Source organism: Triticum urartu, chromosome 6A, assembly GCF_056163025.1.
Source record: "Triticum urartu cultivar PI428250 chromosome 6A, HENAU_Tu73, whole genome shotgun sequence".
Taxonomy (NCBI): Eukaryota; Viridiplantae; Streptophyta; class Magnoliopsida; order Poales; family Poaceae; genus Triticum; species Triticum urartu.
The window spans coordinates 205,685,115-205,713,114 of NC_141878.1; the positions used below are offsets into that span (position 1 = coordinate 205,685,115).

The window sequence follows — 28,000 nt, forward strand, 5'->3', positions numbered from 1 at the left end:
TAATGAAAATCCGTGAACTTCGTCGAAATGTGCCGAAATTTATCGTGTTTGGCCGAAATTTATCGTGTTTGGCCGAATTTTATCGTGTTTAAGCCAAACTTCGCCGAACTTCTTTTATTTTAAAACGTGTCTGGGACGGCCCTGAGACCGGCGGCTGAGGACCAACTCATCCTCAGGCCTAATTTTTGCGCCGGCTCATTCTCAGACGGCGATTTTAGGCGCCCGTGAGGGCCAACGGCTGGAGATGCCCTAATAAGCAGCCCAAAACTCCCGACTCCAAAACCCAGAAGCCCGCCTCGAGCTCCCCTAGGGTTTAATCCGCCCCCCTCCCATTCCGCCGGCCACCGCCGATTTATAGGGTTACGACGGGAGAGCTCACCGGCCATGGCGCCGCCACCGCCGCGCGAACTCCTGGCCGTCGTCGAGGCGGCGCTGCTCGGTCCCGCACCGGCGTCGCCGGCGCAGCGCGTGGAGCTCCTCCACGCCGTCCGCGATGCCGCCCCCGCATTCCGCACGCTCCTCTCTTACCCGGTTCGTCCTGTGCCCTCCTCGTTGTATAATTATTAGTCTGGTGTGAGCTCGGTTTGATTCGGCTTGGCTTTGGTGTCTCTGCCGTGTGCGCGCGTGCAGGTGCCAAAGGCGTCCGATCGAACTCAGGTGGAGGCCAAGGAGGTTCGGCTCTCGGACATGCCACCAATCACGCTCGATGACACCGACGTGCAGACTGTAAGTTTCCCCCCTCAGTCCCGATATATTGGTTCGAGACATGCAAGGAGCGTGTGCAAATTCCATAATTTGTTATATATGCTGCTTATGTTGATCACTGTGTGACATTTTGTGCTGTTAATTGGAGCTCACGAATAGAGATGACACCTTACTACAGTTAGCTCTTGATTCCTTGTAACTTTGATTAGTCTGTGGACTGTGGTAGATAACTGAGTGGGATTAGTGATTGCAAATGCACGGATTTTGTTGGGATTTTGTAAGGACGGGTTGGATTGATGTTTTCTCAGGTGGTGATTGTGGTGCTAAGTAGCTTATTCAACAATGTTGCATGAACAGACGGGTCTACTTTTGGTAGGCCATGCACAATTTTTTAAACCTACGCGTTGTGAATTTGGCTTATGGCGCTCAATTGAGATCGTGTACAATCGTCTTAGCTCAAGGTGCCTATTGTACCATAGAAAACTGTTGTTCACGTGTCCTGTAATTTCATACCTTCTAATTATACTTACGATTCTTTACATTCAGTTTGTAGTATGGCTCCTGGCATCCTTTTTGGTAGCTTTGTTGATGCTAAGATTTGCATCTATGATTTTTTCAGGCCCTTAAGCTGAGTGATGAACTCAATCTTAATGAAATTGAGTGTGTTCGCTTGCTAGTTTCTGCCAACAGAGAGGTACAATTTGCAGAACTAAAGTTTACTTTATGTCCACATGTTATCTATGTTTGTATTTGACCATTTACCTTACATGCATGCCTTGTTGTGATTTGTAGTGGGTTCTATATGGCCGGGAGCCACTGGAAATATATAGGCTTGCAGCTGGCCTTTGGTACATGGAGAGGAGAGATCTGATAACTTCTCTGTACATTTTGTTGCGGGTAGTCTACCAATCGAGTTCATCCTAGCTACATCGGAATTTGAGATTAAAGGGCGCTTTCATTGGTTTTCTTTATCTTCTGTAGTCTGTTGTACTTGACCAAGGACTTGATGCTGATCTGATGTACGAAATCCAAAATCAAATGGAGGCTCTTTTTAGCGACGGTCTCCGACAGCGGATAATCACCCTTGTAAAGGTTGGACTTTATGGAACTTGAATATGCCATATGCTGCATCCTTCACATTTTAAATACCAAGTAATATTGACATATATTATATTACAATCATGTGAGGTAACTGAATTTAGTCGCAAAGTTGCTAGCTTTTCTGCCTTTTTATGCACAGGGCACACAATTTTTTTCATGAAAATTTGCAGGCAACATAAAGTACACACACATCTACAGGTTCTTTCTATTTTTTTTGGAACATACATATGTCTCCAGTGGCAAAAAATGAACACAGGCTTCATATGCTGAATTGCTGATTTTGTGTACCTCCCCCCTCCTCCTATGAGGAGTTGGAGTTTGCTCTCGCTGAGCTCAAGCTTCAAGATTAATTTAAAATCAACTAAAATAGTGGACAATAGGAGGGGGCTTATGCATCAACTTCACCATAACCTGGCCCTGTTGCTGTTGCTGTTGCTGGCATTGCCCCCTTCAAATTTTTGTAGTTGTATTCCTAGTCAGACCATAAAAGTCATATCTTAGTGTCTACTCTGTTAAAAAATATATATTACATTTGAAAACGTGTAGCCAGTTTTCTCATACCGTGTCCACAAATAAAGAGCCATCTAATTTGACACTGCGAACTAGTACCATTTGATTTACCACCAGAAGTACTTCCATACTATAGATATTTACATTATTTTGTCAATACATTACTATTACAGAAAGTGATTGTCTTAACATATCACGGGCTGCCATATCCAAAGCACCGTTTATCTTTGAAGTTTGAATAATAGGAGTAGCGTATTGAACAATTCATTCCAGGATGATGCATTAGTACAGGTGTCATTTCTCTTTAATTTCTATGATGCATCTCTCTTTCACTCTATTGAAAAACGGCCACTGACAGTTTGATCTCTTTCCCCATAAAGGAGCTTAACCGGGAAGAACCATCTGGTATTGGCCGACCAAGCTCTGAGTGCTATGTGCTTGATTTCAGAGGAGCTCTTGTCGAGAGGCGTGCCATTGTCTCCCGAGAGAGATTAAGTTTGAGTCACTGCCTTGCTCTTTCTGCACTTATCAAACTAATGGGTGAGTTAAATGCAATATGAATTTGAATTTTCCATATCACCTGCTATGATCTTCTGATACGCTTGCGCGATGACTTAAGTTGTTATTCTTTCTGAGGGAAATGAATCATTGTTATTCATTAGCCTTCCTGGACTGGAAATGTAGGTTTATCCTTCTGTTCACTTCAAGTTAAAGCGAACCACCACTAATGATCTGCAACTTCATGTAGGTCCCAAGGAGGTTAAGGATACATTTTCAATATTAAAAGACTGCGCTGCTGAAGTAAATGAAAATTCTACTGTTGAGCTTCAGGTTTGAAGTTTTAATTAGTTACTTTGACATTTGTAGACATGATATTTGTGCAATTTTTAATTGTTTGTGTTCTCAACTTGTGATGCAATGCATAACTATCATTTACCTTTGCAGATCACCTATGGCGTTCTATTCTCTCTTGTAATAACTTTTGTTTCTGACGCCCTAAGTAATTCCCATGAGAAAACATCTTTGCCATCGTCTGATTCCTCGTTCAGACATGAATTTCATGAACTAGTAAGCTTTTTTAAAATATACTTATATTTACATATTAAACTAATCTATGTTGGAACATATAGCAAAATTTATGCTCATTGCAAGCTGGGATTGTCGTCATGCCAGGTGATGAAGACATGTAACGATACAACTGCTGAAGGATTTGTTGGTGTTGTGCGGCTTGCATGGACTGTTCTTTTGATGTTAACACAAGATCGAAATAGCGCAAGAGACTCAGTCATTAATGCTTCCTCCAGAGCTGTGACTGATATTTGGTCATGTCTGGATATTATCTGTTGCCTGAATGCTTTTAAATTTTTACGGGAGCGGGTTATGCAAGCAGCTGCTTACCAGGTATGGCAACTCTGCACTCTTGAGGCCATCTGGTATTCTGATTTGGTAATGGTATACCCAATTAACCATATGACCACCACTGTTTGAGCACAGCAAGCTTGTTTTGTACATAAGAATATAAATGTTTCTCATTCAGTATTTGTATTTGTACAACTGTGTCACCTTAGGGCCATTTAGAATGCTAGACATATAAAACACATGACTTAGAAAAATATGGGAACTTAGGGCCTGTTCGGATCCTCTCTGGCTCCGCGCTTAACCAAATCTGCGCGTGGTGCTGGCCCGAATGCTGCAGCTCCGTGAAGCCCATGCCTCTTTCAGTGTCATTTCGTGGAGCTGCGTTTGCCCAGCTTCGCCAAAAGAGGAAGCGCGGACTTGCTCGAAATTATGTGTGAGTGCCCTCCCGAAGTTGTGTGTACCGTCTCATCTTGCTAGAAGGCACCCTCGACCTTGCCCAGTCAGACCGAGGCCAGCGCCTCTCCTCTCGCGCTAACCCTAGGCAGCCGCCACCCCCATTGCCCGCTGTCGTTCTCCTCTCCCCCGAGCTCACCTGAAGTCGTCGTCCCAGGCTGTCCGGATCCCAGTCGCCTTCCTCTCCTACAGGAGGAGGCGTGCTGTAGTGAGGCTTGCCGCTGGCACACATTTGGAGGAACCATAGAAGCCCCATGTCAACGAACGGAGGTGGAAGAAGACGTAGTAGCCACTGGATATGGCGAGGTGGATGCATCACAGCCATCCATGCCTTTCACCCCAAATTGGGCCTGTAGCCCATGTCTCCATCTGCCTTCCCTAACTGGCTATCTGCCTGCAGACCATCCACAGCCCATGCAGTGTGGGGAGAAGCTGACCACATCCTCCTGAACGGACACAGCTCCTCACGGGAAGCTGGCGCATGAAGCCGGAGTCGTGGATTTGATGAAGCTAAGAGACATCCGAACGGGGCCTTAGTGTCATGCTGTCCAGTTCATTTGTACTGTTCTGCAGAAACTGGCGTTAAAGAAAATATTAAAATATGCAAAATATGTGTTTGATGCACCACTAAAAATGCAGGAATTTTGAAGAATATGTGACGAAAGTAGAGATCGAGAGGAGAGAGATGTTACACTTGCCCGTACACCCCATGTGGATGCTGGAATTGAGCTGAGAATTTGGCAATTGGAGTTGTGTCGCATCCATATCTGCTGTTCGGATGGGCAGGGCCAGGACCGGATTTCGAGCCCAATTCGACAGGCTGTGCTGAACAACTAGGACCAATAGCGAGCTTGACACTCTGTATCGTTTGGAAACAGCCACCTCTCATTTCCTTCAGTAACTCATGTCGACCCATCACCACTGCCACCAAGCTCCTGTGACACGCTGCAGACACCTGATCCTCTTCTTCCCCATTGCTGGCCCACAACCTCTTCTTTCCCATTGTCGGTGCTCCCTCTTCTTCCCCGTCACAGGTGCCACCTCATCCTCTTTGTCTTTGCCGATTAAGCAGATGGGTGCAGATTCTGTCATCCGAATCTGAGTCTCCTGCATATTATCTGGTGAGCTCAAGATCTGCACCTCCCCTTACCTTGCCGTCTCCATCTCTTGAGGTTACATCTGGAGGAAAAAGTTCTCAATCTCTATTGTGTGCAGGGTGAGTTTACCAGAGTTCGGTCATGTTGGTAGAGTCGCAACTCAAGATGCTAGGGAAGCAATGGCCATGGATGGAATTGGGCAAGGGGAAGATGAGAAGAGGAAGAGTGGCATGAGTTTCTAGGCTTATATATGGATAGCCAGCAAGAAAACAGAAAATGGAACCAGGCTGTGATTTCATTTCCATGATAATATTCCTGAACCGCAATAAAATAATATCGAAGTATGGGATGCTCCCATTTTCACATGAATCGAACTGGTACTCTGGTTTCAGTAGACCAATTCAATTTCAATATGCAAACGGACACTTAGGGTTTTCAGCTGCACACACAGAGCCACGGCATGATGAGAAAGAGCTCGACACCATGGCAGTTAAGGGCACATTGCTGCCTTGATCTTGATGACAGCCATTCTCTCTTCCCCTCCTGCACTCGAGTCCCCTTAGCTAGTTGGCCACCTAGGTGAGCTGGGCGCTAGTTAGCCCTCTGCTGCCCGACCAGCACCTCGCACCATTTAGAACTTTGAGCTGATTAGGCGCTGCTCTGTTGCTTAGCGCCTTGGTGAACAAATCATCTATATTATTTGCTGTTTTATTGTTCATGAATACTTGTAATATGGACAGCTGAGGTTATCATTAGATGCCAAGTAATGGTTAATATTTTGTCGATACAATGCTACCATTTTCATATCAAAATTTGGCCAAATCTGACCACAACACATGCAGAAGTATGTAGATTTGGGCCATTGTGCACATGCAAAGTGAGATCAACATCTCTTTTGGCCATCTTCATTTTTTGATATTATTGGTCAAATTTGTTGTGTAAGAATAGTTTTTGATATGGAGGTAATATATCACTGTTTCTTTCCATTTGACGCAGAATGACGATGATGACATTGTTTACATGTACACTGGCTATGCGCACAAGTTGATGATGTGCTTTCTCTCCCATCCGACTTCTAGAGATAAGGTTAGAATAGTTCCTCAATGTATGTTGACACTTGCCACAACATGATTTCTAATTTCTTTGTTACAACCAAATGTGATCATTATTTAGTAACTGTTATACAATGCTTATAACGTGCTAAGAACCTTTAGTCACTCTTGTTACAGAAAAAGGAAAAGAAAACAATAACATTGTCTTCTTTAACAGATAAAAGAAATCAAGGAAAAAGCAATGAATGCTCTCAGCCCATACTCTCTACCATGGGATCATAGAGAAGATCCTAATATAAGTGGGGAGCAGATTGGTCAGCCTACTAACCAGCCTTTTGTATCCCTACTGGAACTAGTTGGAGAAATCTATCAGGTATTGCTTCATTCATTTATACGTTCTTCCAGTCAAATGTATGGACCTGAAAATGTACATGAGGTAGCGTGATGTCATGGTGTTTAACCTTGTCTTCTTGGTTTTATGATAATTTGTATAATTAGCTATAGTACTTTAGTGTTTCCTAAAGACACAGGAGTCATTAACTATCCTGTGCACCATACGATATGATGTGTGATTTCGGTTTCTTTGCTAAAGCTATGAAACTATTTATGTATGATGTGCATGTTTTTGGGATTTTTTTGCACAGATTTGGCATACTATTTAAATCACAGATAATGGTTCTGTCAATATTTCCATCCACTCCAGCAATACTGACTCAAACCACAGTTTGCTTTCCTAGTTAGATGCAACCTTTATTTTTATTGGTTAGGAAACTGTATCTACAAATATGAAGTGTTTGGTGCACCTAGATTCCTAGGCATCCAATTCAATACCTGCTGGTGTATATTGATGTCTGTAATGCTCAAAGATCTGCAATTTGTTTTTGTTGTTGCCAATTGCAGTAATTTGACCTGGATTTAGTGTGGTCAAGCTAGTTGACACACTGCTTGTACTGACTGAATTAATCAATGTTTTCTCGAAGTTGAGTTTAGGTTTAGGCTTCAGCAAACCTCTTCTTGACCAGTTTCATCTAGCAACTGCCACCAGCCATTGCCTTTGTGACAATTGTATGAATGTTTTTGTATCAATTGCTTGACCTTAACATAGAATTCCTGTTTTACATTAAAGAAACTTCACTGCCTTTATTATCTCTTTCTATGTACTTTTTAATTGTTGTCAGTAAAAGGACCTCCAAGTATGCTCACATTTACGTTTAAAAAAAGTGCTCACATGATAATTTTCGTTGCTTTATAAGCTGAGTTTTGATAACTTTGTTTCTGTGATTACTCTATCCTTTTGTGTTCTCATCAGAAAGAGCCTGAGCTAGTGCATGGAAACGAGGAACTGTGGACCTTTGTCGTATATGCAGGCGAAGATCACACCAATACACAAACCCTCGTGGCCTTCCTTGGACTTCTAAGTACTTTGGTATGCAAAATGTTTACTGATCTGTTGAATATTCCATCTTGTGCTCCGACTGAACTATTTGGACTTTCAGGCTTCCAGTGACGTTGGTGCCGCCAAGGTATACGAATTGCTCCAGGGAAAGATTTACCGCTCAGTTGGATGGAACACTTTGTTTGATTGCTTATCTATTTACGAAGAGAAGTTTAAGAAATCCCTACAATCTTCCACAAGCATGTTGCCTGATTTTCCAGAGGGAGATGCACAGGCACTTGTTGCGTATTTAGCTGTCCTTCAGAAGGTTTGCAATTTCGGCTGCTCTTATTCTTGTGCCTTATATCATCTTCCATAGTTGGAAATTTTCAAATTTATATTTTTTCAGTATTAGCTCCCCTGACATGTTATACATGCTGTAATTCTCTAGTTTTGGACAAATGTTGTCAAGCGTATATTTTTCTAGTGAAGTTGAGAAATCATAGTAAGATTATATGTTAGCAAATTCAATCTGTTCTAACCTTTTAACTACTTCCCTTGTTTATGTTATTACCGGCATTCCGAAATAGTAGGATTTTCAACAAGGCTAATAAAACATTTGTCTTAGTTCTAAGTTATCTCACTGATCCCTGCTGCCTATCATGGTCCGAGTTGTTCTTCGCCTGATGTTCCTCTCTGTATATGTTGTATTTAAGCTAGACTGTCTTTTCTATAGGCTTGTTTATTTTTGCCAATGATGTATTAATATTTAAATTCATGCTGCTTTTATTACTTGTGCACATCAGCACATGCATCCGTTTCTCAATTAATCTGTTTCTGTTGTCTCAGTCTGCTTCTTAGATATGTTCTTTCTGAAGCAAGGAGCTATTTGTGGCTTGCCTAAAAAAGTACTCCCTCCGTTCCAAAATAGATGACTCAACTTTGTACTAACTTTAGTACAAAGTTAGTACCAAGTTGGGTCATCTATTTTGGAACGGAGGGAATATGTTTTTTGGTTACGAAGGAATACTCACTTCCGGTTTTTTTGGAAATTGTCAACATACTGTAGGTGGTGGAAAATGGAAATCCATCTGAAAGAAGAAAATGGTTCCCTGACATTGAACCTTTGTTTAAGCTTCTAAGCTATGAAAATGTGCCCCCGTATTTGAAGGTACATGTTTTTTTATGCCTACATGTGTACCTTTGGCATCTTTTTTTGTTGTTGCTTTTCATAATTTGTGCTAATTCATGTCCAGGGGGCTTTGCGGAATTCAATCACTGCATTTGTCAAAGTTTCACCCCAGTTGAAAGATGCTGTTTGGAGTTATCTTGAACAATATGATCTTCCGGTGGTTACGGTACCACCTGGGCAGCATGCGGCAACACAGGTACCCCCAAAGTTCACTTTGAAATTACTCATGTTTACCTCACATGGGTTATATTTGCTACTCAGCGACTTGAGTTCTAACTTGTTGTAAAGCAATACAAAGTGAAGGAAAATAAATTATTCCTATTCTCTGTCCTGTATGTTAAGAATATAAGATATAATATACTTAAATGGACTGTAGTTCTTGGTAATTACATTTTTGCTTGTTCATATTGCTGTTGTTTAGCATGCTAGTGCATATTTTTGGTTATTTTGAGGCATATTTGCGTCCTTTGACTACCCTTGCTACTTGCAAGTGGGCAATGCAATCACTGTTAGTGGAGGTGATCAATTTGTTTCTTCCTCAAAAGCAAGGAATTAAGGAAGTCCTACCTCACTTTGCCAAAAGCAAAGATTACAAGTCGTAAAGTCAAGTGGAGTTCGTGGGGGTACCGGCTTGTGGATTGGTCGAGACTAGCTAAGATTAATCATGACTGATCGTTTACTAGTCGATACTACTATATCCTACAAATACCATACCTAATAACAACAAATACGAAAAATAGGGAGGATGACCGTTAGTTGTTGGGCCAGCCCAGCTAGTCCCATTTCCTCTCCCAATGTCAAGACCCACTGGATGCTACAACTATTAATCTGCACCGTCAACTCAAGCCCCTATCTCTCTCTGCTCTAACTCCGTGAGAAACTGTGACCAAGCCGCCACTGCTCAGTCCTCACTTCCATAAGATGGATCTCTCACGTCTCAACTCCCTTAGCTCTTTTGCCACCGCCCTCCTCTCTTGCTGCTGCAGTGGGGGGTGCGGCGGGGGCGCAGCAGCAGCTTGACGGCGTGGGTTCCTCCTGGTCCAGTGCCTCCTCAAGTGGGATAACCAGGAATCTCCGATTAACAGCGCCTAATCGATGATTAGTCACCCAGTTGCGCAACCAGGACCGCAAGTCGAGTCGAGCCCAAGTCGAGGCTGCTTCTCTGACCGGTGGATTAATCGATGATTAGTCGTCTAATTTTTTTCTTTTGCCAAAAGTAAAGCTAGGCAACGGAACCACACATGTATCCGTTACCTCCATTTGCTCTTGTTGTGGCCGTGAGCATGCTCACCTCCTTCTGTACGTATGCAGGGGGGATGATGACCTATGTGTTGGAGCTGTTAACACTGCCACCACTGCTCCCTTCCTTTCCCCCTTACATTTCATCTTTCCTCTCTTCTCCAAGCCAAGTCAACAACTTGGAGTTCAACTCGCCGGCTAGCTAACCTAGTCAAGTCACTGAGTCTAGTACGCTGGTCTGATACAGAAAGTGAGGTGGCACTTTTCTGGTCACTGGCAAGCCCAAATTGGTGAATAGAAGAGGTACACCAAAGGAGAGGAGCTCAGCAAAGTACCAGTTGTGTAGCTGCCAACATGGCAATGAGCCAATGACCAGCCTACAAGTGATTTTGCACCAGTTTTGATAGTCTTAGGGTGTCGAACACCTGGTTTTGTTTCTGGATTGTGACCAGGAGGTCACGGGTTTGAGTCCTGGAAACAGCCTCTTGCAGAAATGTAGGGAAAGACTGCGTAGAATAGACCCAAAGTGGTCGGACCCTTCCCCGGACCCTGCGCAAGAGGTAGCTACATGCACCGGGCTGCCCTTTATTGTTGGGCATGAATTGAGAACTTGAGGGGGTAAAATGGAGTTCTTACTAATTTCCTACTCCCTCCGTCCGGAAATACTTGTCATCAAAATGGATAAAAGGGGATGTATCTAGATGTATTTTAGTTCTAGATACATCTCTTTTTATTCATTTTGATGACAAGTATTCTCGGACGGAGGGAGTATATAATACTAGGTGTAAGTAGCTCGGTTAATGTTTTTCATTGTTGATGAAAGTATTTTTCATAGGTCTATGACATGAGGTTTGAGTTGAATGAAGTTGAAGCAAGGAGGGAGAGTTATCCATCAACCATATCATTTCTCAACTTGGTCAATGCTCTCATTGCAGAAGAAAGAAACATAAGTGACAAAGGCCGGAGGTAAGTTATCATCATCATCATCATCATCATCTATTCTGTACTTAAAACATTTTGGATAGTAATATCTTTTCCTTCTAGGTTCATGGGTATCTTTAAATTTGTATATGAGGATGTCTTTGGGCCTTTTCCCCAAAGAGCCTATGCTGACCCTCGGGAAAAGTGGGAATTAGCACTGGCCTGCTTGGAGCACTTTCATATGTGAGTATAATGATTTATATCTCTCTCTTTATGTATATTTTGTTTATTTGCGAACAGTCGGGAGAGGCGTATTTATATTGTATTGAAAGACCAACTATATGCAAGTGGGAAATAACTCCTCTATGTTATCCTAGCCAGTGGGAAATATCTTCCTTAGTGAGAGAATTCAGCAGTTTTATTGTTGATGGAAGTTTCTTTTATACTGAAGTTATTCTGCTACACAATGCAATTATTATGCTCTTCAAATAAGTTGGCTATTGTTCGAATCCAGGGTTTTGCGCATGTACGACATAAAGGATGATGATATTTATGCTGCTTTTAACACGTCTGGGCCTTCAACATCAAATGCCTCAGTCGAGAAACAGCTCCCGGTGCTAGAACTTGTGAAAGTATGTCCATTTTTTTTGCCCTTAGATCTTATATAATTTACATGTCAGTATTGTACCTGGGAGTTCATCACAACTTTTTCGCCGTTTGGATCCCTTGTGAACGGTGTGTAACTTTTGTCCTTACTCATTGCCCAATGCACTGATCTACAGTAGTATGTCCTATTATATTTCTGTAGTAGCCTTTCACTTTATTTTGGTCAAGGGTCATCTGGCATTATGCTGTATTGCATAGTTTTCTTGATTATAGTGGCTGATAACTTTCTTGAGACCCTACTAAAAGTACAAAAAAAAACAAAGATCTTCCTCTACCGTGTTTAGAAATTGAAGGCCGGAAGATAGTCTCTGGCACTTGTCATCAGGCTTGCTGTCAGCTTTCTTTTCGTATGTCGTGCATCTTAGCAATGATCTGAGAGAAAACTCTTTTCAGGAAATACTATCTGATTTAATTTGTTAATTCTCATGCTTATCAATGTCAATTACAGTGTACAGATTTATTTTCTTGACTGCATATTTCTCAACAAAACAAAGGTTTAAAGCAGATGAGTATACATTCTGTGCTCTTGAATTTATATAATATACTCATGTTCTTTGCTCCAGTAGCTGATTGCTGCTTATGCTTTATGGTGTATCTCTGATGACATTGTTTCAAAGATCTAAAGATTTTTCATGAACTTGTACACAACAACCTTCATATGTGCAGGATTTCATGTGTGGGAAGGTTGCATTCCGCAATATTATGAACATCATACTAATGGGTGTTGACACTCTTATTAATGAACGGACTACCCAAACTTACGGGATTCTTCTGGAGAAAGCTGTCCATCTTTCACTTGAAATATTTATTCTCGTAATGGAGAGAGATGTGGTTCTTGCTGATGTTTTCCGTCCACTCTACCAGGTTTTTATTCTTTCTTATGTCATTTTCTAGTTTTTGTTGGTCATTCCTCTCTCTATCTGATTGTTTTTTTCCTTTGAATTATGCAGCCCTTGGACATTATATTATCTCAAAATCATAGACAAATTATATCTTTGCTAGAGTTTGTTCGATATGATTATCTTCCTCAAATTCAGCAGTGTTCAATAAAAATTATGGGCATCCTGAGGTATGGATTTTCTCTAATATTTTGATAGAAGTATTTTCTGGAAATTTTCACTTGGGAATCCATATTACTTGCATTTTTTTTGCTTCCGGCTGCCTGTTTCAGCTTGCTATATGTTGGAGACTACATTTCATTTCCTATCAACATCTACAATTTACTGAAGAGAAATATGCAAATTGCCAATGTGCTTACTAATTTCTTCCCATGACCGTTCTAGAATAGTTGGGCTTGTACTGCATTTCGTTCCCTATAATCTACAATTTACTGAAGAGAAATATGCAAATTGCCAATGTGTTTACTAGTTTCTTTCCATGACAGTTCTAGAATAGTTGGGCTTGTACAGTTGCTTCTGAAAGAAGATGTTGCTAAATCTGTAATTGAGGATTACGCTGCTTGCTTGGAGTTCCGTTTTGACGATTTCCAGGTCATAGAGAACACAAAAGATGACGTCGGTGTTCTAATACTGCAGGTTGCTATTTGTAGCTTTCTTTGAGTTTCTCTTACGGACTACTTAATATACCTGTCATTTTTAACTCTGCTAGACATGTTTCATGCAGCTACTTATTGACAATATTTGTCGTCCAGCTCCCAACATTACACATTTACTCCTAAGATTTGATGTCAATGGACCTATAGAACGAACTGTTCTAAAACCAAAATCCCACTACAGGTTAAATTCATGCCACATGCTTACATATAGTGATGTACTTTCTTGATGAACTGACTATCATTGTACTACAGTTGTTTAAAGATAATCCTTGACAATCTCGAAAAGGTGACAAAGCCAGATATAAATGCTTTACTTCACGAGTTCAGTTTTCAGGTTTGTTTTCTGAGTTGACAGAAATCAGATAATCTTATTTTACAATTTTTGCCTTTTTGCACAAAAAAAATCATTTGCCTTGTCTGAATTCAGCTGATGTACGAGTCATGTCTTGATCCTTTAACTTGTGGACCTGTCATGGATCTCCTGAGTACAACGAAGTACCAGTTCTTTTCAAAGGTTCTCGTTTCTTGTTTTCTACTGTTCGATCAACATAGTTAAATGCTTAAATTGAAACTCATAGTTTTCTTGCCTACTGATTTCAGCATGTTGGGACCATCGGTGTTTCACCACTTCCCAAAAGGAACAATAATCAAGCTCTTCGCATCAGCATGCTCCATGAGGTATAAAATCTCTACACATCGATCTTTCTTGATTTCTTTGTAGAAAAAATCTTTCTCGATCATCAATCTTTAAAAGTCCTTTTTGAATAGTTAACAAAACTGAGAACCAATCTAGGTAAAAACTTGATGTCAATCCATTGAGCGATTAAATCTTCCATTGAATTATTCTTTATATATATATATATATATATATATATATATATGAATATAAAATTATAGTTTGTCATGAAATGTAGGAAGCACAATCTGAAAACAGTAAGTTAGGGACATGCTAGGTAGTTTAATAGCAACCTTCAGGTATTCTCCATTTCAGGTAATTTGTTGCATTTGTGCAACTACTTGGACACTACCGAACTGCTAATACTTTGCAATAACTGAAAAGTGCTAGTGATTTGACAGCACAATTCTTTTATCGGATGGGATATGGGAAAACAACTGGATTATTGGAGATCTTGTTTTGCTACTTAGCAATCATATATCAGCTGCGAAACCAAATGGCTGATTTTCAGGATATTATTGGTTTTGGTGGTTGACTGCTATTTTAGTCTTGTTGGTATATTTGTTGTGTTATTAAACTGTAGTTTGTTGGTTTCAGAGGGCGTGGTTACTAAAGATACAAGCATTGGCACTACATGTATCTGATATATCATCATCTGTGTATCGGGAAGCTTGTCTGGCTATTCTTAATGATACTTTTGGTCACTGTGCTGAGAACATGAAGAATGCAAGCATGTTCCAATCTCCTGGCACTCCCATTTGCACTAGCAGTGGGCTGATGAATAGAAACAAGGTAATGCTTGATGTCTGCTATTTTTGTTTGTTGACTTGCTTGTTTTTTGAATGAAGAAATAGTTCTGTGCGGTAGTGCCTGTGTAAATCTGTGATCTAGTGTGTGTTGGATTATTGTCAGTATATTTTCATACTAAATGCAGCTTGTTAGAAGATGATCTGGTTATGAGAGTTGAACTTGATTTCCGCCTCCAAGTGTACGGATTATACTGAACTACAAAATGTCCAGGGAACTGATGTCACCATTAGCATTCAGTTGGACATGTGTACTTAGATAAGTATGATGTTATCTCCATTGTGATGGAATGTTTTTTTTTGGGGACAGGACCTATTTTTTATTACCTCATTGTAGCTCTGTGCAATTATTGCGAGCCCTTAGTTTCTTAGAGCATCTCCAACAGGCGCCGGTCGCGCCGCGCGCAAAAAACAGATATGCCGCGCGCGCATCGCCTGGTTTGGCGCGGCGCGCAGCGCTGGCTCCAGCAGCCGCGCTAAAATGCAGCGCGTGCGCCGCTCCAGCAGCGCGCCAAAATGCAGCGCGCACGACTCGCACAAACAACATATGCATTCGAAAACAGAAGCAAAAAGATCAAAACAAACAAAAATAAATAGATCAATTTCGTTTATTACAACTCAAACAAACAGTTTTTATCGTTCAATACAACAAATAGTGCAATTAAACACAACAAATAGTTCAACAATACAATAAACGAACGCACAAATCATGATGCTCTTTGTCGTCCATTCCATGCCCACCACTCCTCAATGAGATCCTTCTGAAGATCATTATGCGCTGTGGGACGTCGAATGGCATGATAGGAGGCAACAAAACGGGCCACCCTTTCAGCCCTTCGTCGCACTCGCACGGGATGTCTCAAGAGCTCATACTGAGAGTAGTCTACATCTTGGCCACGCTCATTCTCGATGATCATGTTGTGCATGATCACAAGCGTGCATTATGTACCAAAGCATCTTCTGATCCCAAAATCTAGCCGGTCCTCTCACAATAGCAAATTGGGCTTGCAAAATCCCAAAAGCTCTCTCCACATCTTTTCTAGCCGCCGCCTGAGCATTGTGGAAATCAAGATTTTTCTTACCTTCTGGCTTTTTCAACGGCTTGACAAAGGTTTGCCATTTTGGATAGATGCCATCCGCTAGATAAAAGCCATAGTTGTATGTACGGCCATTTGCTACAAACTGCACCGGTGGCAACTCCCCATTTGCAATCTTACTCATCAGTGCTGACCGGTTGATAACATTGATGTCATTCAAAGATCCAGGCATTCCAAAGAATGCATGCCAAATCCAAGTCTCTTGATCGGCCACCGCTTCAAGGATTATAGTGGAACCCTTTTTTTGGCCGTGGAATTGCCCATGCCATGCCTTTGGACAATTTTCCAAGTCCAATGCATGCAATCTATTGAGCCAAGCATGCCAGGAAAACCGCGAGCTTTGTTCATCGCTAAAAGCCTTGCGACGTCTTCAGCGTTGGGAGATCTCAAATACTCCTCGCCAAACACCTGCACAATTCCGACTGCGAAGCGCTTGACACACATGATGGCTTGGCTCTCACCCGTAGCCAAGTGATCATCAACTAGATCAGCCGGTATACCGTATGCCAACATACGCAAAGCGGCTGCCACCTTCTGAAAGGTGCTATGCCCGAGCTCTCCGGCGGCATTCCTCCTTTGCTGAAAAAAGCGGTCATGGCTCGCTAGTTTCTTTGCAATGCGCCTGAACAACTCGGTGCTCATCCTAAACCGGCGACGAAAATACGACTCGGGGTATGTGGGATTCTCCGCAAAATAATGCCTGATCAATTTGTTGTGGGCATCGATCCTATCCCTCCAAATTTTTTACGACCCATAACCGAACCACCGTGCTTCAGTTTTTTATTCAGTTTTTTATTAATATGCATAGCTAGGATCATTGCAAGATCCTCCTCTTCCATATCAAATTCTTCATCGGAAGAATCATACGACGAACTCATCTACAATGTTGAATACTATGCTATAAATACAAAACTACAATCAACATGCACGAAATTCATGGCTTTTGAGCAATACATACCTTCTAGGCGTTTTGTCGAACACCTTGCGGGCGCCGAGCGGCAGCGAGCGCGCGGGCGCTGTTCGTCGGAGGACTAGCACGCGCGCGGGGCGTCGGGACTAGAGGGGGGCCGGAGAAAGCGCGCGCGGGGCGGGGATAGACCGGGGAAGCGCCGGAACGGTCGCCGGGCGGCGCGGTCGGCGGCGGCGTCGCGGCTGGAGGGGCAAATAAGCGGCGCGCGATTGCGTTTCGGCCCGCGCGCTAGACTACGTATGCCGCGCGCGCGGTTTTCGCGCGCCCACTGGAGCAACTATTCCGGTTGCGCGCGCGCTAAAAGGGGGGATTTTGCGGCGCGGCGCTAGTTTGGCGCGCCTGTTGGAGATGCTCTTAGTGAAAGCGCCTCGAAATCTGTTGGTACCATTAAGGCTGTTAGACTGAACCTCTCTTCTTTCTTTCTGGAGACACACACACAAGAAAGTTGTTGTTCTGGGCAACAGATGCCCTTGCTCTTTCACTTAGCAGCCAATGCTTATTTTTTACATCCATGGGGCGCATGTCCTTATATAAGACTTTACTCAAACCGACCTAGCTAGACTACTCTTATACAGCTAGCACATGATCAGTATCTTCTACCAAAACAAGAGTACAACTCTGACACCTAAGGTAAATTCCAACTTCGCTTTGACTACTGCTTGCTGCAGCCCTTTCTTACTCACTACTAAGGCAACTAGCTAGCTATTGCTGGCAGCTTCTGGCACGAACCCAACTTGGACTTATCTTCCTTGTTCAAGTCACAATAAGGTTAGCTCCAACAAACCACAGAAATATGGCTGGAAATACGGTGGCTACTGTGTTACTCGTTGATCATCGTCCTAGATATAATTCTTGCTGCTGCCTTTAATAGTCCAACTTGATTTCGCTGCCTGCCTGCATTTTTGTCAGTTCCTTTTAGTAACCATAAGCTAGTATCACACCTAAGGTGTGTTTGGTTGGAGAATGTCGTGGATTGTAACGAGTTGGTTCCAGATTTGGGGCCATCCGGCTGTTTGGTTGGAGGAGTGGAGTGCAATGAGGTGGTTCCACACAGAGGAATATTCACCTCAGATGCGGAGGTAACACCAAATCAGCCGGGCTGTCTTCTTCTTGCTAGAATCTTATGTTCTGTGCTCTCATGCGACTTCCCAATCTCACCACGCCATCCTCTCACCCAGTAACCTCTCACATACTCACCTCCTCTCTCCCGTGGGCACACCTCAAGCATCGATGTGCAAACGTTGTGGAAGGGGGAGGCAGGGGGCCAGGGCTGGTTTTGGCCAGCGGTGGCCACACCTGGGTGGCAGCCCAGCAAGGCGAGCACACACAAGATCCATCGGGAAGTCAACGTCTGCGCTGTGGAATCTCTGCAGGTGCTCTTGCGCCAGGAGACACACCGGTAGCAGGTGCCACACTGCATCGTTTGTGAGCCTGTCTACGGCACTGTTTTTAAGTTGAATGACTAGCCGTCGACTAGTCGATGAGTCATAAAAAATGTCGACTCAACAACGTGTCGACGTCGACGAGTCGCGACTAGTCGCAACTACAGGGTCGACTATTCAAGAGTCACTACCCCAGAACGACTCGTCGACTCGAAAACCTTGGCCCAAGGGCAAGGGTATCAAGCTCACCATCATTGAGGAACAGAGGAAGAGGAGTGCGTCCGCCCGCCTCGGCTTGATTCTGTGGCGTCACTTTGTTTTGCTATCATGAGTCATCTGCAAGGATATAGAACCATGTTCCCAGAACTTCCATTTCTAAGTTTTGCCTGTTTTTCTTGATTTGCGAACCCGAGGTTGCTAGATGTAATGTGACTAAACCTGGCAATGGTTATACAACTCAACCAAACCTAAACCATAACCAGTCAACGCGGAGTTTGAATCAGAACTAAACCACACCTCCAATTATCACGCAGAACCAAAACCAAACCAAACCGTACGCCCTGTCCACCTCAACCAAAACCAAACCACTATTCAAACTATGGGTTTAACCTAGTTCTTAGTTTTGGGTTGAAACCAAATCAATCTGCTGTATGTACAAAGCTAACCAAGAAACAAGCAAGCTAGCTAGTAGCTTAATTGATCCATAGTAGCAGCCCAATACGTATGTATCCAGACGCGTCGCGTTGCGTACATACATGTGTGACCAGCCACGTCACGTCGCGTGCATACACCCACTTCAAGAACCGGTTCTAAACCAGGATTTGCAACTGTTAGCGACCAAACCATTTAGACCCACACCCAGCCATACCCAACTTGTTTTTATGTAAACCCAAACCAAACCAAACTGATAACAGTCTGGCCCATCACAACCCGGACCAATTAAGCCCAGAGCAAAAAACCGAACCATTGGCCCCAGTTAATCAAAACCCATTCCCAGATTTAAATGTGACAGTTTACATTATTTAAGTGCTATTCGAGGCATCCTTGGTTTTCTTGCATGTTCCAGTGATCAAGTTTCGGCATTCTCTATCGAGATGCTTTGGAAGTTTGGATCATAGGTTATACTCCCCCCGTCCCATAACACTAGTGTCAAAAAACGTCTTACATTATGGGACAGAGGGAGTATAATTTTACTTCTCAGGTGCACTAGGAAGTAGCATGGTGTGGTCAATTATTTGAGGTGCTTGTTTCCAGTAAAGATATAGTGTTTTTTAGTCACATTAGTAACCTTTGATTTTTTTGTTGTTGCTGAAATCGAGAAAACCTCGATCTGTTCTTAATGTTGACTTGTGTGGTTGTATGCACTAATTGTTGCTACCATCCGAGTTATGATTGTTGAGAACTTGAGATTATACGTAGCATATGAGAGAGAGAGGGGTGAGGGGGGGAATGTCACCCTTCCTATTGAAGATGAGATATCTCTCCAACAAAACACCGAGATGGAACCTTTCCATTATACTTTACTATTTTCGACCAAACAGAAGAATCGACCTGTTCCATTCCAGTTGGATGGAACCATGACATTCCATTCCATTCCGCTTGGTTCTCCAACCAAACACACCCCTAGTTGGCCATTATTTCACTAGGTACCATATACATGAAATCAAAAATCTATTAGAAATTTCTAGCACCTGTGCAACTACATCAGCTTAGAAGATTATGCATGGAGAATATTTTTGGGCGATTTGATAATTTGCCACCCCTTATTTCCCCCTTTCACAATTTGCCACCCATTGTCTCAATGACGGGCGGGCCCGGGCCCCACCTGTCATTCTCAGGAGGGGGGCAAATTATGAAAGGGGGAGGTAAGGGGTGGCAAATTATCAAATTTGCCAATATTTTTGGACCAAAAAAGCGAATTATGGAGCAGTCTAGGTGCTCAATACCCAGAACATTGGTTTCAAAATTGAGTGAACCATGGACCACAAAAGACAGCTTCTTTTGACGAGGGACCATCTGGTGGCAACATCACTGGCTGGTTGGATTGCCTTTTAGACTTCGCAATGATTTGGGATTATTGATGGCCTAGCCACTGAGCAGTGAACGACAGAGTCAGAGGTGGCTTGAAGTGCAAATGCTTCACCGGCGTTAATAAAACTCATGCCTGCACATGGAGCAGTCCTGAATGGTTCACCATTCAGGACACCGCAAAACTTCAGAAGTATCCGGACTTGCTGAACTTTTATTCCTTAACAGTGAGAGTAAGATGTCTTGACAATTTGTCAGCTAGAAAATCTTATGTGCTATTTGTTTCATGTAGGTTTTGGAATTGCTTGAAGTTGTACAGTTCAGATGTCCAGACACTTCAATGAAATACCCTCAGTTGCTTTCAAATCTGAGAGTTGAATCGAAGGTGTGCATGTGAACCTGTGAAATTATTATTTTGTTTTTTGGTATCTCATCAGTTTTTTGATTCTTAGATTGAAGAGATCCTACGGAATTCTGCAACATCTGAATTTGGCGGTGTATATTATTTTTCGGAGAGAGGTGATCGACTGATTGATCTGGATGCGTTCCATCAAAAGCTTATCCAGGTTGCGTGTTCAGTCCTGTTCATATTGGGTTTTGAGATTATTATGTTCTTCAAGTTGCTTCTTTTGATGTTCAGATGTCACAAGAACTGCACACACAATTGAGCGAGTCTGAGAAAGGAGAGCTAAAAGAATCGTTCCATCATATGCTGAAATGGGCCTGGAGATATAACAAAAATCTTGAAGAACAGGCAGCCCAGCTTCACATGTTAACTAGCTGGTCTCAAATTGTTGAAGTGAGTTGTGTGTGTACCTGACCACTTAATCTTTTCTGTTGGAAATTTGATATAGTAACCCACTTGTTGTTAATTTCAGGTAGCTGTATCAAGAAGGATGTCATTGCTTGAGAATCGTTCACAGTTATTGTTTGAGTGAGTTTGGCCTCTCTTCTTTTTTGACTATAAATTTGGCCTCTCTTCTCGTAGAATGTAAACTCTTGTTCTTGATAAGTGTAACAATCATATTGGACACAATGCTGCAGGCTGCTTGATGCTTCATTGGGTGCCACATCATCTCCAGACTGTTCAGTGAAAATGGCGTATATTTTAACCAATGTAACTTGTCCTTTAGCTGCTCTGTATCAATTATCATTCTCTTAATCGAGTACCGTACCTTCTGTAGACTACTTAAATTTGTTCATGTGGCCATTTTCAAGGTAGCACTGACCTGTATGGCTAAACTGCGGGATGAAAGATTCATATGCCCAACTGGTGCAGATTCTGATGCAGTTACGTGCCTTGACATTATTTCGGCAAAACAGTTGTCAAATGCAGCCTGTAACTCATTGTTGTTCAAGCTCATTATGGCAATAATGAGAAATGAATCGTCTGAAACCTTGAGAAGACGGTAATTTCACCATCATTGGTGACTAGAGCACGAAGGACCTTTTTTTATCCAACTTGTTCTTTCCTTTTTCCAGTATAAATGCTGACTTTGGATTGTCTTTTGCAGCCAATATGCATTACTATTGAGTTACTTCCAGTATTGTGGTAGCATTCTCGACTCTGATGTTCCTCCGTCAGTTATCCGTTTCTTGCTACTTGAAGAACAGGAGGGAGATGATGATGAACTCACTCTTCAAAATGTTCTGAAGGAGCAAAGTGAATTAGCACGTGCCAACTTTGCTATCATAAGGAAGGAAGCTCAAGCGGTCATCGATTTGGTTAGGCATTCTTCTGTTAATAAAAAATAATGGATGCTTTGTTTGATGTGTTGCACCAGTCAGTTGAATTTTCTTTGAAAACCTGTCATGTCTGAAGATGCATATGAGGTTGCTTGGGGCCATAATACTCAAAGGCCAGGTAGCTGAAGTGACAACTGACAGTTATTCAGTTGACACTAGGCTAAGTTTGCCATATGCTAGCCTGACCAAATTGTTTGGATAAATTGTAGATATTTTCTGTACTATTTGTCATGCTTTACATGATGCTCTTATTGGTGTTGGATAGCATTCCTTTCTCTGGCCTTATGTTCTAATTAGAGATCTAGGCAAAATTTCTATCGCGATTATGTTGAAGAGAAGCATAAGGTATTGCAAGTTTGCTGTACATCTGTGACATGGATATGTTGCACCACTTAGTCTCAATCAAAGCGGCTGTGTAAACTTTTTATATGCATATCTCTGCCTGTCATCACCACACCAACATGGTTCTGGTCTTCTGTAGATGATTTTGGACCCTAAATACAACATTCTCCAATTATACTTACTAAAGTGTGCATTACTGTATTCTTATGTTGTCCACCAACCCTAATATTCATGAAAGTTCATGTCTTATTGTAAGTTGACTACATTTACTAAGCACATTGTTGAATGTTATATGGTTCATTTTCATTTTGTTCTATTACAGGTTACTAAGGATGCTATCCATGGGAGTGAAACTGGGAAAGCAATTTCGTTCTATGTTCTTGATTCATTAGTTAGTATTGACCATGAAAAGTATTTCTTAAACCAGCTTCAAAGTCGAGGAATTCTCAGATCATGTCTAACTGATGTTAGCAACTATTTGTCAAAGGTGCAGACTTTGTTGCCAACTGTTGTAATTTTTTTTTTGAGAATCTGCTGGCTAGTTTTAGGCATTATTTTATTTTATGCCACTGACTTATTGCTAACCTCCTTTGAAAATGAATCTGTGCTTGTGTTGTGAAGCTTTTCTTTTTCCTTGTCACTCTCTATGTGGGATAGAGCTACCACTTGGGAGTGTATCTAATAATAACTAGTACAAAAATAGGACAATGGGAAGTAAAACTAGTCTAGGCCACCATATCAGATTTGGGTAGTGCAATTCAAGCAGGGGTGTCTTCCATTTTACTAAAAGGTACACATGGATAGGAATTTAAAGGTGAAATTGTTATGGATTTTCTGGATAAATGTTGGTTGCTTTATTGGCCGTTTCAAACCATCAAGATATGGTCGTCCCTGGGTCTGGCAGCCAGTGTTGTTAAATCTGATTATTTTGTGGCTTTTATTTTTATCTGTCTGAACCATGAAGATATGGTCCGACAGCAAATGTTCTTACGTCTGATTGTTTTATGGCTTTTATTTTATCTGTCTGAAACGAGGAACTCTGCCTATGTTCTTTTTTTCTAGAAGGCAGTGATAACATATCTCTATTGTTTTATGAAGCCTGATAACTGCATTATTTTCCATTATCTTTGTCTTTTTGTGCACATGGAGTATTAAAGATGAACAGCCACAGTAAGATGGGGTTTGTGTGGAAAAGTTTAGTGGAGTTTCTCTTTGAAAGATTTCGTTTATTGTCAGTGCGCTCGTGGTTTTGTAATTAGCATTAGCAATGAAGTTTGCTGCCTATAGTTCTTTGTCTTGCTTTTCCTACTGTCCTGTTTCATCAATTTTCTTTTGTTTTGTAGGACATGTCATGCTCATCAGAGTTTTCACAGCGGTTTTGCACTATTGATGCTCAGTTTTCATTACTTCTGAGAATCACTCACCATTATGGCAAACATGGCTCTCAGATTTTGTTATCCATGGGTGCTTTACAAAATCTTTCATCGTGCAACCTCTTGGGTTATCAGAAAAAGGTGTGCTATGAAGTCTGTACCATTTAGCTGTTAAATGCTTATTGTTTATGCAGATGCACTTACAATATTTGTATATTATCAGGGAAGTTCAAGGCTAAACTCCAATGTTGTGAAGGAACGAGCTGGGGAAATTGACAAGAAGTGGTCACTTACTGCACCAGTACTGCGGATAATCACATCTTTCACATCCCTCGTGGACTCAGCTGATTTTCTTGAGGTCAGTATGTCCACATTTTCTTCATGTCATCTGCACCGAGCATTTGGAAACATAAATGTGTACTATTTCTGGGTATCCACTTATTTTTTCATGCCATATGCCTAGTTACATTTGGGGAAAAAATTATTTGCACGAGAACCAAACAATGAAGATTAAATGGCATTTGATCTCTGTGAAGTTCAATTTCTTTTTGATAGTCGTATCGGCAGGTGATGGCCCTGCAAAAAAGCATTAAATAAAAGAATGTAAAAAGTAAAAATTAGAAATATAAATTTTGATGAGCTATACGCTAACATGAAGTACATCGCACTACTTCTAGGTATTTCTACATTATTTCGTATTTAATTATGACGATCGATGGCTAAATATGATTAGCTGAACGATCTTGCTCTAGTCTTGCTATTTTGTCAATCGACCATTGCAGTGACATAACTTCAGCGGCATTTTACTGTTTAAGTTAAATAGCAATTCCTTCTAAGTAGCATTGGGCATAATCAATGTTCTTCATGGGGACCGTGGGCTATTGGTCGTGATGAGTTCTACTTGAGACGCATCCTTTGCTTTGATGTTAGTCTGTGAAATTTCTGTATTTCTGTTCCACTAGAAATTTAAATCTTGATTCAGGTGAAGAACAAAATTGTACGTGAGATAGTGGATTTTGCCAAGCAGCATCAGTCCATTTTTAATAGCATTTTAAGAGAGAACATATCTGGAGCTAATGCCTTCAGCTTGGAGCGGCTTAATATGGTGGTTTCTATTCTCAGCAAGGTTTGTTATTTGCTTCTCATTTGATTTTTGTCTTCTACATTATGGTGGGTTCACCTTCTTTGTATACTTAATAGATATGGGCATACGAGGAAAATGATGAATGCAGCTATGTCCAAGATCTATTCTCCATGATGCATTCTCTTTTTAGTCTTGATTTTGGATCTCTGAATTTCATTCAATCACCAAATATGATTGAGGCAAGTCCTAATCTTCTATTTGTGTACTCTTATGCACTTGGGTCTCTTCTAATACATGTAAATGTCACTGCCCACCAGAATCAGAAGTCAGAGTTGGTATTATTTGGTATCTGCTTTGGCCTAATCTCTTACCTATATTTTCTGGCTACAAAGAAGAACATGCGGTTTCAAGTAAGTGATGCTGTTTAAACCCCTATTATGTTTTTTGTTCATGGTCGTGTTGTCTGTACAGTCAGGTTTAAGTACAATAAAGGAAAAAAAGTATTTTGGTGATTTTGCTATTTGGTTGCAGTCATCCTACTTTTTGATTGGTTAGAACCTTGCTCATAATATTCTGTTAGTTAATAAACTCGTGCTTGTAGTGATTAGGCATGAGGCTTGTGAGTTGTGATGTCTCTCTCATAAATTTATATTCAATGCAACTCCTATGCTGCTTTCTACTCGGTATTTCTAAAAAAAGGCGGTGAAAGAAAAACAATTTTGTTCCCATGTTACTGCACATGTCCCTAATAGTTGCTTTGGTGGTCTCCAGTATGGAACTTTGATTGTTTATTTTGAAGTAATATGCTGGTAAACACATAAACTTATGATATTGTCAAAATAAATATACAAAAATTCTATCATGTGATATGGCTGTCTGCAATCCTGCATAACACTTGGCATTTACTCCCTCCGTCCGGTGAAAAGTGTATGTTTGGCTTTAAAATTTGTCCACAAAGAAGTGTACGTCTATCTTCCCAATGCACTTTAAAGTAGAACAAAATGATTTTCTCTCATCACACGGTAATCAAGACCAATAACATTCTACACATGGTCTTCTTAATTTCTACATGCACTTAGCTCATTGGGGGTTGGCTAATTAAAGAGGAGAGAGATGGTGGCTTGCATCTTCTCGATACATTTTTTACTCCACTTCATAATTTGTCCTAAAATTTCTATATGTACACTTTTCACCGGACGGAGGGAGTACTGCCAAATCAATGCAGGGGGTTATGGAATTGAACTAAGTGACCAATGTAGTGTTATATGTGTATCACCATGTAAAAGTCAAATGCAGAGTCCAATTGTTTGGTGCTTTATATGTTTTCATACATTGTTGATAACATTCTGCAACCTGACCTTGCAGATTTCAGACGGTGATGACAACAAATTTGGTCAGCAGCAACCAACACTACAAATGGTTTCAAATCTTCTGAACTCTGTAACACTTGCTCTTGAGAGAGTAGGTGAAGAAAAATATTTGTTGTTGAATAAGGTATTTAATTTGCTAAGCTACCTTGACACTAAATATATTACTTAGAGCGGATTCCAAGTAAGGAGCATATCCGCTGAATATGTAGTTGGAAGTTGAATACATATCTGGAGTTGATGGAAATGATCTGGTGGTTTAGTTCTTTGGATTTGAAAGTAACTATGTGTATGCTCTCAATCTTTGATTTCACAAGAGTTAATTTGTCTGCTTCATCCTACAGGTTCGTGATTTGAATGAGTTATCTAGGAAGGAGGTCGATGAGATAATAAAAGTATGCATGAAGCAAGATTGCATCTCGCCCAACGATAACATCCGTAAAAGGTACCACTCTATTTTGTTTCTGGATTCTTACCCACAATCTTGGTTCAGATGTACGCTATCTTGTCATTCAAACATCTCAGCAATAATGTGCACATTTTGAAGGGGAAAACATAATAGAGAAGTAAAAAAATATTCCTGGTCCCTTGACTAAATGTTCTTTATTCTGCTTGGGATGACAATAGCGAAAATATACAAGTACATCATTATTTGACTGTGGTAAAGTTTTTTCTCTCATGTGTTGTCATGCTATTACTAGGCACTGTATCATGCATTAGCTATCCTGCAATGATCGTAAGTTTATATTGTATCAATGGTTGATGCTATCTACGGAGTAGTATCTACTCATCAACAGCATTTTCAGTAGGTAACCACTAGACTGTTTCTCTCTTTGTAGGAGATATATTGCAATGATAGATTTGTGTTGCATGGCTGGCAACCGAGACCAGCTTATAACACTTCTACTCCAAGTTGCTGAATGTGCCATCACTATTCTCCTTGTTCATTTCCACGATGAGTATGAATATTTATTGGTTTTGCAAACACTTTGTTTCTTACTGTTTTATTTTTGAAGTCTGAAACACCATTACGTTCATATATTTGTAGAGCTTGTGCAGAAGACTTGTCTTCATTTTCCGACGAACTACTCCCTTTATTGGAGAGGCTAGAGCATTTAAAAGAGGTACAGAACTCATATAAATGTCTCAATTCATTAGCTCAGCTTTAAATTAATGTATGTATGTAAGCAAAATTGGGCCAGGTGAATATACAAACTTCTATTGAACTTGCTGAGAAGTTTGGGATCTACTTCTTTCTCATGCTTGGCTTTGTTGAGGTTGGTGTGCTCTGAAAATGAAACAATATCTTTGGCTGCCCTTGCAGGACAAAGTTGGACGTAATCTTAAGTTGTTCTACAGATCTGTTAGCACTCTGAAAGAGATGACCGTAAGAAGCATGACCATGTGATGGATACCGGGGAGCAGTATACAATAGAAATGATTTGTAGGATATGTGTAACAATGTTGTTGTATATGGTGACTTACTGGCATATCGAAATGTTATTGCTCTGGTGAGAGGCCAATTTCTGCTCTGATATGTTGTTGATTGGGGAATTCAATAGTTTTGTCAAATTGTAAATTGATCTCCATCCTTGAGATCTAGGCTTGACATTCATAATTTGGAGGATTTGTTGTTAAAGGTATGGATTATCCTTATTTTGGCTGTTTACATGAAGGGAAACACTTCCCTACAGTATTTCGATGTGAATCATTTGTCAGACTCGTCGGACAAAGTCGATTTGTATTTGGTCTCACGGCTGAGAGATGCCCTTAAATCAAGCCTGATTTTTTTCGAGACATATCAAGCCTGATATTAACCACCGGATTTTCTGGCCTACGCCCCATAATCTCTCCATCTCTCCTGTCCATCAGATGCACATCGAAGAGCTTGCCATGCCCATCTC

General features: G+C 41.2%; 1 protein-coding gene across 1 annotated transcript; it reads left to right on the forward strand.

The window, feature by feature from the left end:
- Positions 1-269: 269 nt before the first annotated feature.
- Positions 270-27,765, forward strand: EMB3142 (nuclear pore complex protein (DUF3414)). Its single transcript, XM_048677463.2, has 44 exons — positions 270-531; positions 631-726; positions 1,325-1,399; positions 1,498-1,602; positions 1,687-1,797; positions 2,697-2,856; positions 3,065-3,147; positions 3,262-3,384; positions 3,490-3,717; positions 6,222-6,311; positions 6,495-6,650; positions 7,587-7,703; positions 7,774-7,980; positions 8,722-8,823; positions 8,909-9,040; positions 10,919-11,049; positions 11,128-11,247; positions 11,519-11,636; positions 12,337-12,534; positions 12,621-12,739; positions 13,055-13,205; positions 13,294-13,406; positions 13,478-13,559; positions 13,653-13,739; positions 13,826-13,903; positions 14,499-14,693; positions 20,477-20,569; positions 20,637-20,750; positions 20,825-20,983; positions 21,063-21,118; positions 21,229-21,301; positions 21,403-21,593; positions 21,699-21,909; positions 22,595-22,759; positions 23,616-23,786; positions 23,869-24,003; positions 24,628-24,771; positions 24,846-24,968; positions 25,047-25,139; positions 26,095-26,223; positions 26,441-26,541; positions 26,936-27,055; positions 27,145-27,220; positions 27,421-27,765. Exons 1-44 carry the CDS (start codon positions 385-387, stop codon positions 27,502-27,504), a joined length of 5,562 nt encoding a protein of 1,853 aa, XP_048533420.1. The 5' UTR covers positions 270-384; the 3' UTR covers positions 27,505-27,765.
- Positions 27,766-28,000: the final 235 nt, after the last annotated feature.